The sequence below is a fragment of the Salmo salar genome, chromosome ssa02 (genome assembly GCF_905237065.1).
Source record: "Salmo salar chromosome ssa02, Ssal_v3.1, whole genome shotgun sequence".
NCBI classification, from domain to species: Eukaryota; Metazoa; Chordata; class Actinopteri; order Salmoniformes; family Salmonidae; genus Salmo; species Salmo salar.
Genome location: NC_059443.1, coordinates 64,145,226 through 64,157,146, shown reverse-complemented (window position 1 = coordinate 64,157,146; position 11,921 = coordinate 64,145,226). Strand labels below are relative to the sequence as shown.

Here is an 11,921-nt window from a genome sequence, read left to right as displayed (position 1 = left end):
TTCACTGCTTTCAGATGTAACTGGAGTGTGGTGAAACTGCACTAAAACATTTTAATAAAACATGGAGGCTGATACTACTGGAATACTTTAGTGCATAGAATACTACATGTTTTCTATGTAGATTCTCTTGGAATACTACATGTATTCTATGTAGATTCTCTTGGAATACTACATGTTTTCTATGTAGATTCTCTTGGAATACTACATGTTTTCTATGTAGATTCTCTTGGAATACTACATGTATTCTATGTAGATTCTCTTGGAATACTACATGTTTTCTATGTAGATTCTCTTGGAATACTACATGTATTCTATGTAGATTCTCTTGGAATACTACATGTATTCTATGTAGATTCTCTTGTAATACTACATGTTTTCCCCGTGTTTCAATGTAGATTCTCTTGGAATACTACATGTATTCTATGTAGATTCTCTTGGAATACTACATGTTTTCCCCGTGTTTCAATGTAGATTCTCTTGCATGAATCAAACACATCAAGGGTAAAAAAAACAAGTGATAAGCCAAAAATAGATTGACATTTTTATTTCACAAAAACAAAATGCAGTTCAGTTCAGATGAAACTGAACAACTTATTCAACATTATTACACTGTCCAGAGTGGATGACTCATTCTGCCGTAGAGTTGAACAGAAATGTTCATGACTAAAAATGTTAGTCACTTGTCAACAATCATTGGTGGCATTTGCCTCCAAATCGTTTCTCTGAATTAGAAATTCAGACTCTCACATACAATACACATAATCAATGTCCACATCTGGCATCACAATATAAATATTGTCTGTCCAAAAACAATGAATCGAATCATCAAAACAGGCTAGATCAGGTGCTGTGAGGGGTGAAACGAGCATTTAGGGTCATATTTTCGTAGTGCAAAAATGTTGCGTTGCAATGTGCAAAAAATACTGTAAACTTCATTATAATCTCCCAGTGTGCGTTTTCTAATTCACACAGAGCTTTTGCACTAGGAAAATGTCTCCCTTAAACTACAGTATCTTCAGTTACAAGTGCATGGAGGCCACAGCCTCGATATTCCCCTCCTCGCGACCAGTCTCACACTTGCATTCTTCCACCACCATCACGCGCTTCTCCCGCACCTCCATCCCACAGCGCAGAGGCACGGTCACCGTGTGGGCCTTGGATGGAGCGCAGCGGGAACAGGGCGCACGGCGGTGTCCCCCTGCACCCGTCAGCCTGGCAGACTCCCAACCAGACGGGACGAACAGCGAACTGCATTGACCGAAGCACAGTTTGTTGTGGACCGTCACCGCATCGCAGCCCTCGGACGTTATCCGCTGTACATGGAAGATCGATTTTTAAAAAATTAGACAAGCATAAACATTTCGTATTTTGATGTTTCAAGCATTAGGCCCTACTTATTAAAAAATATCACTTTTAACTTTCTAATTTAGTCTAATAATGTGATTAAACTTTGAGGCCTACTGTCCTCTATTGCCCTACACCATCTTTGTCATTGTTAACCAAAATTGAAAGGTCTGCCTCACCTGAGTAAAAGGCACCGCGGCGCAGCTCTGTCTGTTGGCAGAGTCCTTCAGACTGAGGGGCAGCGACATGGACATGGTCTTACTGTGGTCGCTCTTATCCATGGCCCTCTGCCACATCTCAAATCCCTGCCTCTTCTTCATACCCACCCCGCCATTGCCCTGACCGTCGTGGTGCAGATGTGACAGTGGATGCAGAGGCACCGCAGCTGCTTTGGCAGGGAGCGCAGGAGGGCCAGGGCGTCCCATGGACAAGAAGCCTGGGAAAGGCATCCTCGGACTGGGCGCACCTCGTGGGGAAATCCCGCCTCGTCTAAAAAGACCCGACAGACCCAGGTTATTGGGGTTGAGTTTGACTACTTTGACCGTTCCCCGAATAGGCTCCTGTTCATCGACTGGACCGTTACCGGATGATTCAAAGTCCCGACTTGTGCCATTCTTCGGAACGCTCTTGATGGAGTTGTGAGGGAATGGAAGAGACAAAGCCACGGCAGAAAATGTGGACAAAAACACAAAGTTGATGAAGGAAGTCATTTTTTCTTCGATATTTTGTTCCAGATTCAGAAAAACCTAATCATTCCCCAGCAAATAAATCAATAATCAATTGGTTGTCTATATTTTAGTGGTTCAAGGTTCCAAATGGAAACCTTGCTGTCAGTCTGGGCTATGAGAGACTGGAGTTGGTGGCAGCCTTTTATAAGGACCAACCAACCCAGCCTTCACCTCTTGGAAGGTGTCATAATTCCCATGCTAATGGCCAGTATATCACAGCTAGCATTTAGGATTGTATTAGGATCCCCATTATCAGCTGCTGAAGCAGCAGCTACTCTTCCTGGGATCAACACAAAACATAAAACATGACATAATACCATAAAAACATCTCTCTTTAAACATCAAGAAACACCAACGACTGAACTACACCTGCTGGGTCATAAGAGTCATTGACATTTACAACTTCAAAGGGTTTCCGTTTATTACAGGTGAGTGTTTGAAAGGTGGTGAAGACATTTGTAGTCCTATAGAGTTTTGTTAGGCTCTGAGGATGTGAGTTTGAGAGGTACCCTGTATCAACAGAATAATACCTAGCCAAACAAGGGGCTTTCATTACATGTGGTGGTAAAGTCATAATGGGTTTATGTTCCGTGGGTATAAAGCCCAGCTCCCTTGTTATGGCCCATCATAATGCCATTAGAGTCCTCTGTTCTCTCACCCATGACCTGATCAGTCACTGGCTGTCTGGAGTTCTAGAACCCTGCTAGGAGTTCCCATGGACAGGCTCGGTGTTAATTGACACATGAACTTTCCCATCCCCACTCTACCATAGGCAGCTTCTATCTGTTAGACACCTGACCAAGTGAAGTTTAGAATAACTGTTACTGAGTGAAGTGACTGTTAAGGAGACCAAAGATGTACGCACTACCGTAAACCCCTTTGGATTAAAGTGTCTGCTAAATGGCAGATATTATTATTATAACTCAATGTTACTTAATGTTCCCAGACCTGTGACTGACCATGATACTGTGATTCTGCCTCTGACACTTCAGATATATTCCACAAGAGGGAGTAGTTGTCAAAGAGTTTTCCTGTTCACTAGAACGCTAATCATCACAAATTCACATACAGAGAGAGACACCCACCCTCCCACATCTACCATAAACCCTAAGCAGTCCCTAAGCACCACAATATCCACAATCTACTGACAAGGAGGTTTCATCTGCAAGTCCCATTTATTATGGTGTTGTCTCTGGTCTGGCTGGACTACCATGCCTGGGTCAGGCTCTGTGTTGCTGCTGGTTTAATAATAGGTGTTGCCTAGTCTGACGAACAACACTACTGACACCATCATGGACGCCAACTGAAACAGACACACACAACAAAAACCACACACACACACACACACACACACACACACACACACATTAGGCCACGGGAAACACATTGAAGCATCATTAACACACACCACGGGAGGAAACTATATCTCTGTCTAACTGTGACTCTTTCTGAAATAGGTTTAGCCGGCTTTGCTGACAGTTCACTTATGTGGTAATGGTGTTGTTCGCATGGAGCACACACACACACACACACACACACACACACACACACACACACACACACACACACACACACACACACACACACACACACAGTGCATGTGGAGACTATGTTTTAACACAAAAGTCTAACTTTGAGGCTAAGTTAACGTTTCAGTTCATTTGTGTTGGGGGTGGTGTTAGTGGTTGTGGAGTCTCTCAGGAAGACAGTGTTATTGATGGAGTCCTTTCAATAGTGGATGCCAAGGCAGATAAGACTAAGTCTGTATCCCAAATAGCACCCTATTCCCTACTGTACATGGTGTACCACCTTTGATCAGAGCCCTATGGGCCCTGGAAAAAATAGTGCACCATATATGGAATAGGGTTCCATTTGGGATGCAGACTTAGTCTTATCTGCCTTGGCATCCACTATTGAAATGACTCCATCAATAACACTGTCTTCCTGAGAGACTCAATAACAGCCAGCAGTGATTGTGTTATTTTGTCTGATCCATGTTGATTCACAAGGTCAATATACTGTATAAGGCTTTCATTTACAAGATGGTGATCACAATGGAAACCACCTGTGGCTGTTAGTGGCCAATGTCTCTACCATCTAGTCATTTTGTCCCCATATAAGTTTGGGCAACTCCCACCATATACACTACCGTTCAAAAGTTTGGGGTCACTTAGAAATGTGCTTGTTTTTGAAAGAAAAGCACATTTGTTGTCCATTAAAATAACATCAAATTAATCAGAAATACAGTGTAGACATTGTTAATGTTGTAAATGACTATTGTAGCTGGAAACGGCTGATTTTTAATGGAATATCTACATAGGCCCATTATCAGCAACCATCACTCCTGTGTTCCAATGGCTGGTTGTGTTAGCTAATCCAAGTTTATCATGTTAAAAGGCTCATTGATCATTAGAAAACCCTTTTGCAATTATGTTAGCACAGCTGAAAACTGTTGTTCTGATTAAAGAAGCAATAAAACTGGCCTTCTTTAGACTAGTTGAGTATCTGGAGCATCAGCATTTGTGGGTTAGATTACAGGCTCAAAATGGCCAGAAACAAAGAACTTTCTTCTGAAACTCGTCAGTCTATTCTTGTTCTGAGAAATGAAGGCTATTCCATGCGAGAAATTGCCAAGAAACTGAAGATCTCATACAACTCTGTGTACTACTCCATTCACAGAACAGTGTAAACTGGCTCTGACCAGAATACAAAGAGGAGTGGGAGGCCCCGGTGCACAACTGAGCAAGAGGACATGTACATTAGAGTGTCTAGTTTGAGAAACAGACGCCTCACAAGTCCTCAACTGGCAGCTTCATTAAATAGTACCCGCAAAACACCAGTCTCAACGTCAAAAGTGAAGAGGCGACTCCGGGATGCTGGCCTTCTAGGCGGACTTGTGAGGCGTCTGTTTCTCAAACCAGACACTCTAATATAATTGTCCTCTTGCTCAGTTGTGCACCGGGGCCTCCCACTCCTCTTTCTGTTCTGGTTAGAGACAGTTTGCGCTGTTCTGTGAAGGGAGTAGTACACAGCGTTGTATAAGATATTCAGTTTCTTGGCAATTTCTCGCATGGAATAGAATTCATTTCTCAGAACAAGAATAGACTGACGAGTTTCTGAAGAAAGTTCTTTGTTTCTAGCCATTTTGAGCCTGTAATCGAACCCATAAATGCTGATGCTCCAGATACTCAACTAGTCTAAAGAGGGCCAGTTTTATTGCAGGAGTGATGGTTGCTGATAATGGGCCTCTGTTCACCTATGTAGATATTCCATTCAAATAAATCAGCCGTTTCCAGCTACAATAGTCATTTACAACATTAACAATGTCTACACTGTATTTCTGATTCATTTGATGTTATTTTAATGGACAAAAACAAGGTAATTTCTAAGTGACCCCAAACCTTTGAACGGTAGTGTAAGTTTGGGCAACTCTCACCATATAAGTTTGGGCAACTCTGAAAGGACACTTACCTACATTTTCATTTACATTTTCAGTCATTTATTAGACGCTCTTATCCAGAGCGACTTACAGTAGTGAATGCATACATTTCATACAATTTTTTTTTTTTTTCTGTGCTGGCCCCCCGTGGGAATCGAACCCACAACCCTGGCGTTGCAAACACCATGCTCTACCAACTGAGCTACAGGGAAGGCTACCTCCATGACACAGATGCCAGAAGCGGTGGAGCCAAAGATGACGCTCTGGTCCTGGATCACATTGATCAGTTTGGTAATGCAGCTCTGGTGACCGACAGATAGATAAAGAGGACGTCACCATCTGTTCCTTCACAAGACATGGCCACTACCCAAGTTAGGATTTGGCCCTTAGAAATAGGCAATGGAGTAATGGCTTTTAACACTGCTACATCGACCATAGTTTCTGGAACCATGCTGAAAAAGAGAAATGTAAGAAAATATCCAAACCAGCACAGTTTGATGTGGGTCAACACGATAGTGTAAAAAGGGTAAAAGTCGTTCCAGCTATGGTGGATGTGTAACCAGGCCAGCTCGGTACAGCTTGGTTTGGCTCGGCTTATTTATGTGGAAAAGTGTACCCTACCTTTGGGTGTATCAGGCCCTGGGTGGTGTCGAGGCCGTCGCAGGCGGTGCTCGTCAGGTCAACACAGCACGTCTTGGGGTACAACAGGCCAGTGTTAGCACTGAACACGGAGTTCGTGAAGTCAGCCGTGGAGTTGTCAAAGCCACAGCACTTGTACTGCACACAGTAGAGAAAGGCACAGCGTTGAGACAGTGGACTTCTATTGGTGCCCATTGACAATTTCGTTTGTTTCTTGTTTCTTCCGGAGCTTTTGCACATGTACAGTGAAGAATGGTAGCTCTAGTCTGAAAACCAGACCTGTTTTGTGCAAACATTCCACTCCTTGTAGTTCGTGTCATATACCAAAGTTTGTCATGACAAGGAGAGGCAAGGAGTGGAATGATAGACTGGTACCCAGGGTATGGTAGATCCTACTGGTATTAAAGCAGCAATCAGCAGTAAAAACAATAACAAAGCATCCTCCCCCCACCCGTTTCGGTAAAAATCTGAGGGATGAGGCTGGAGAAATATAACCACTCAAATTCAGAAACTGAGATATGGATTCAAGGACTGACCATCCATGATATCAACATCATCGTTGTAACCATGTTTTTAGGCTATATAGTGTTTGTTTACATTTACTTTGTTAACAAACATTTGAGTAAAACAAGCTTACAGTATATTTTGGGTTCTGAACTAAGCTCATCAGGCTATATACTTCAAGAATCAATGGGTACATATAATGAATTTATAAGTCCAAAAATGAATGTAGCAACTGCTGATTGCCCCTTAAAGTCAGAGTTCACATAGCCCACTCACATGGACCATGATGGTGTTCCAGGCTGTTGATATGGGGTCTGCAGCCGTTGGTCCCATATAAGACATCCGTAAAGAGTCCTTACTGGCTCCACGAATCGTAACCACCACCTGAAACACAGGAAGTCTCCCAATCATTTACCCCAGTGCTTGACTGTTAATCACGCCAAGAAAACTTTACAGCATCTTTGTAGCAGTTCAGACAGTAAGGCTGTCCTTGAATAAGTTTCTTTGTTGCAGTTTAGACCATGAGAGTGAGTAGATCATCTGTGCTAAATACAGTATCTTTGTTGTAGTTTAGACAGTAAGGATAGGGTCAATGTGGATTGTCTGTGCTTTGTACAGTATTTCTTTTGCAGTTTAGACAGTGAGGGTGTGAGTGGATCGTATGTGCTTTGTATGGCATCTTCTTTACAGTTTAAACAGTGAGGGTGAGTGGATAATCTGTGATTTGTACATTATCGTAGTTACAGTTGAGCCACTGAGGGCGTGAGAGTGGATCGTCTGTGCTTACCAGATCTTTGTACACCAAAATGAAAATAACCCCAGTAACCTCAGCTGCAAACATCATAGACACGATGAAGAAATACTGTCAGATCAAGGAGAGGGTTAGAATCAACCACATCATAGTTCATAGGTGAGCAGGGTAAGAACTGTACACTCTCTATACCTGTGCATCCCCACTTCCTGGTCTCCTGTGACCTATGACCCAACATATCTAGTGTACAAATTAAAGTGACGCTATAGATGTTTTGTATAATTTCGCCCGTAGTTTTGAAAGTAGCACTCACGAGCCAAAACGGGGCCCTGAAAAGTGTGCACAATTGTGTACAACGTCATCCATTTCATATGATATGCCACATCCTAAAAAATATATATTTTTAAAAAATCATGCAATTCTTACGCTATGTTAGCAATTCCAATTCGTACGATATGTTCCGAATTTGTAAATGCTTAAGATCCCGTTCAATCTCTGTAAGTGGAATACACAAAGACTATAGAGCAACCATCAAATCTCTCTGTGGAACTTGCCTAGCACATCTGATTCAACTAATAATCAAGCCCTTGACTACTTAAATCCGTTCAGAAGGACACATCTTGGAACGTTCAGATAGAAATATGTTACGTAGAACAAACATGCCTCTCCAACATGTGGAACAAGGAATCATGTCGGCTATATTCATGGCATTACTATCTGCAACGTTCGACAACATTTGGCAACTGAACGTGGCCCAGGTGTGCTAGTTCAGGGCTACAACAAAATTGTGAAACATCTGGGGGTCCCCGAGGAGAGGTTTGAGAAACAAGGGTATAGACTATACAACACAGCAACCAAATAAGTAGGCCAAAATGGCTCCTTCTAACAGACTCTCAACCATTACCAAGCCTTTATGAAGACTGCACTCCACAAAAGTGACCCACCTCTCTTCTAGACTGAGCCCCAAATGGTTATACTGTTGATGAGGTTTATATCTTGTAAAACGACAGGGGGAATTTGTTTATTTGAATTTCATGTTTGTTTTATTATTTAAAAGTGGAACATCAATTGCCTTATTCAAGTCACGAGTGTATCCAGAAGTTAAAGAGTTTATTGACCCCCTTGCCACCCTCTGGAAGTCACCCTCGGAGTTCCGACAACAACACGCGTCAACAGAGGGCCCTCAGAGCAAATTGGTAGGGGCGAGGGGGTGGTTTGGGATTCACGGTCTCTTACCAGCATGATGAGGCAGCGGTTCTCACTCCAGGCCCCGTAGCAGCCAATGAACCCCAGCAGAGACAGGATGGCCCCCAGGCACATACACACATAGCTGATGGTCACCAGCTGTGCCGAGAAAGAGCCCATCACCTGGACAAAGGTGGCCGCCCCGTACCTAATCCACACGCCTAGGCCAAACAGCACAATGCCACTCACCTGGATGGGGGAAGAGATGGACCATAGAGTTAGAATGACTAGAATGGTTTCACCTGGAGGGGGGAAGAGATGGACCACAGAGTTAGAATGACTAGAATGGATTCACCTGGATGGGGGAAGAGATGGACCATAGAGTTAGAATGATTAGATTGTAGGACCTTCTGATTGAAGACAGTGTCTCGTGGGGGAACTGGTCAGGCGACCATATTGGGTTAGAGAATGAGATGTGTATCCATGAGATTGAGGGTATTGATAGAGTGTATTGACATTGGACATACTGATTGGGTGAATTAACATGAGATTGATCATATTGATGCATCATTATCGTGTTTTCCTCAACATTTACTGTAGATGTGGGCTAAGAGTTGTTCAAACTAGATTCTGAAATGAATGCAGGGCCTCAACTAAACTATATGGAATTTAAAACATTGGACTATCCTGAGCATACCATCTGTAACACATAGGGACAGTTTCCTAGAACAGATTAAGCATAGTCTTGGACTAAAAAGCTATTTGAATTGAATTTTTTGGGGTAACAGACATATACAACAAAACGTACAATGTGGACCCAGAGGATATCACTTGAAAGTATGAATTAAAACGCTTGTTTCCAAAGTGATGCTCGATGGTAAAAACAATAACACAATGGTTCAAAGGGAAGACAAAATTACAAACAACCATAAATACATTCATTTATATTGACAACCTAAAAAGTGGCACCATGGAGATTCAATGGAGATTCTCTGATTCCCTGTGGTCTGATGATTCCCTGTGGTCTGATGATTCTATCAGACTTTCACTCCAACCTACCTGTTGTAGTGAATGTAATCGTTCTGCAGTGCGGGTTTGATTGAGGTCCAGCCTAATAGCCTCTTATGGTATAATCTACAGATAAACCCCTCCAAAAAGCACACAAAAAAACGGTGCACTTACAAATATGATGCCACTGAGTAGCATCATCAGGTACCTCAACAGGCCATACAGGTGATGTAGTCTGGACATGGCTGACTGCGCAGTAATGTCATGAACCGCTTGGTTCTATCTACGGGAAACCATACAAACAGGTTAACATTTTTCACATAGACCAATAATCTGGTAATGTTCAATACTCAACGTTGTTGAATTGTTATCTATCATTGACATGACAAACACTCATTGCATGCAAAAATAATGTTATCCAAAGTTAGCTTGAAGTTAACTAGCTACTTTCGGCCTGGATATTTCATATTCATTTTGGCAAATGTGCATTTTTAGCTAGTTATATAACGTTAGCTAGCTAGCTACTGTATCACCCTTGCTTTAATAATGGCCAGAAGAAGAACGCTATAAGTTAAGAAATTCCTTAATAGTTGTTCAATAATTGACAAATTAATCAGTTGCACTTGCATTCTTAATGACCTTTTTGCAGGCTACAAGCGGTAGGTAGCTAGCCCAGCTGACAAGCTAACTTGCTATTGGTATCTTCTTTTGGCACGAACCTTCATGGCAATGCGTACCCGTTTCCAAGGATAACGCAGGTCTGGGTCATAATCAGAGGTGTCACAATTAATATTTTGTAACAATAGATGTAGCTCGAGGATACAATGTAGATAACTTTATTTATATTGTGCTTTTCAATAGCAACATGGCCTCAGAGCATTTCATATTATTCTGTATGTAAATCTATGACATTCTACAGCGCCATCAGAAAGTATTCAGACCCCTTCACTTTTTTCCACAGCGAGGTGACCAAGAACCTGATGGTCACTGTCAGAGCTCCAGAGTTCCGATGTGGAAACGGGCAACCATTTATTTATTTTTTTCTTCACCTTTATTTAACCAGGTAGGCAAGTTGAGAACAAGTTCTCATTTACAACTTCGACCTGGCCAAGATAAAGCAAAGCAGTTCCACACATATAACAACACAGAGTTACAGATGGAGTAAAACAAACATACAGTCAATAATACAGTAGAAAAATAAGTCTATATACAATGTGAGCAAATGAGGTGAGATAAGGGAGGTAAAGGCAATAAATAGGCCATGGTGGCGAAGTAAATACAATATAGCAATTAAAACAATGGAATGGTAGATTTGACAGTAGATGAGTGTGCAAAGTAGAAATACTGGGGTGTACATCATCCTATTTTAAATTTAAGGTTTGACAGCCTCCCTGTGGCTCAGTTGGTAGAGAATGGTGTTTGCAACGGCAGGGTTGTGGGTTTGATTCCCACAGGGGGGCCAGTACGGGGGAAAAAATTATAATTATGAAATTAATTGAAATGTATGCATTCACTACTGTAAGTCGCTCTGGATAAGAGCGTCTGCTAAATGACTAAAATGTAAATGTAAAAAATGGGTGCAAAGGAGCAAAATAAATAAATACATTAAATACCATCTCTGCAGCACTCCACCAATCAGGCCTTTATGGTAGAGTGGCCAGGCGGAAGCCACTCCTCATGAAAAGGCACATGACAGCCCGCTTGGAGTTTGCACAAAAGCACCAAAATGACTCTCAGACCATGAGAAACAAGATTCTCTGGTCTGATGAAGCCAAGATTGAACTCTTTGGCCTGAATGCCAAGCTTCACATCTGGAGGAAACTTGGCACCATCCCTACAGTGAAGCATGGTGGTGACAGCATCATGCTGTGGGGATCTTTTTCAGTGGCAGGTACTGGGAGACTAGTCAGGTATGAGGGAAAGATGAACGGAGCAAAGTACAGAGAGATCCTGGATAAAAACCTGCTCCAGAGCACTCGGGACCTCAAGACTGGGGCAAAGGTTCACCTTCCAACAGGACAACAACCCTATAGCACACAGCCAAGACAACATAGGAGTGGCTTCGGGACAAGTCTCTGAATGTCCTTGAGTGGCCCAGCCAGAGCCCGGACTTGAACCTGATGGAAAGTCTCTGGAGAGCTGAAAATAGCTGTGCAGCAATGCTCCCCATCCAACCTGACAGAGCTTGAGAGGATCTGCAGAGAAGAATGGGAGAAACTCCCCAAATACAGGCGTGCCAAGCTTGTAGCGTCATACCCAAGAAGACTCGATGCTGTAATCGCTGCCAAAGGTGCTTCAACAAAGTACTGAGTAAAGGGTCTGA

At 42.5% G+C, this 11,921-nt stretch overlaps 2 protein-coding genes across 5 annotated transcripts; both read right to left on the bottom strand.

Annotated features, from left to right (window-relative positions):
• Window positions 1-502: 502 nt before the first annotated feature.
• On the bottom strand, window positions 503-2,081 carry LOC106589720 (DAN domain family member 5-like). Its single transcript, XM_014179996.2, has 2 exons — window positions 1,524-2,081; window positions 503-1,313 (listed from the first exon to the last, which is right to left on the bottom strand). Exons 1-2 carry the CDS (start codon window positions 2,052-2,054, stop codon window positions 1,020-1,022), a joined length of 825 nt encoding a protein of 274 aa, XP_014035471.2. The 5' UTR covers window positions 2,055-2,081; the 3' UTR covers window positions 503-1,019.
• A 1,147-nt stretch (window positions 2,082-3,228) lies between these two features.
• Window positions 3,229-10,328, bottom strand: LOC106589728 (tetraspanin-16). Of its 4 annotated transcripts, none has more exons than XM_014180008.2 (8): window positions 10,238-10,328; window positions 9,773-9,881; window positions 8,642-8,839; window positions 7,442-7,516; window positions 6,931-7,038; window positions 6,133-6,288; window positions 5,730-5,813; window positions 3,229-3,375 (listed from the first exon to the last, which is right to left on the bottom strand). In XM_014180008.2, exons 2-8 carry the CDS (start codon window positions 9,839-9,841, stop codon window positions 3,316-3,318), a joined length of 750 nt encoding a protein of 249 aa, XP_014035483.1. In that variant the 5' UTR covers window positions 9,842-9,881; window positions 10,238-10,328; the 3' UTR covers window positions 3,229-3,315. The 4 variants fall into 4 exon arrangements, with proteins under 4 accessions (XP_014035483.1, XP_014035492.1, XP_014035520.1 ...); XM_014180017.2 differs by having other exon boundaries at window positions 9,773-9,877; XM_014180045.2 differs by lacking the exon at window positions 5,730-5,813.
• Window positions 10,329-11,921: the final 1,593 nt, after the last annotated feature.

Excerpts from the sequence above, each read along its gene's own strand:
- LOC106589728 (XM_014180008.2), bottom strand. The coding sequence starts at position 9,841 with ATGTCCAGACTACATCACCTGTATGGCCTGTTGAGGTACCTGATGATG. Across the intron at positions 8,840-9,772 it reads TACTCAGTGGCATCATATTT|GTGAGTGGCATTGTGCTGTT; the intron begins GTAAGTGCACCG and ends TCCCCCATCCAG. Across the intron at positions 7,517-8,641 it reads ACCGCTGCCTCATCATGCTG|TATTTCTTCATCGTGTCTAT; the intron begins GTAAGAGACCGT and ends TTGATCTGACAG.
- LOC106589720 (XM_014179996.2), bottom strand. The coding sequence starts at position 2,054 with ATGACTTCCTTCATCAACTTTGTGTTTTTGTCCACATTTTCTGCCGTG. Across the intron at positions 1,314-1,523 it reads CCGCGGTGCCTTTTACTCAG|CGGATAACGTCCGAGGGCTG; the intron begins GTGAGGCAGACC and ends TTCCATGTACAG.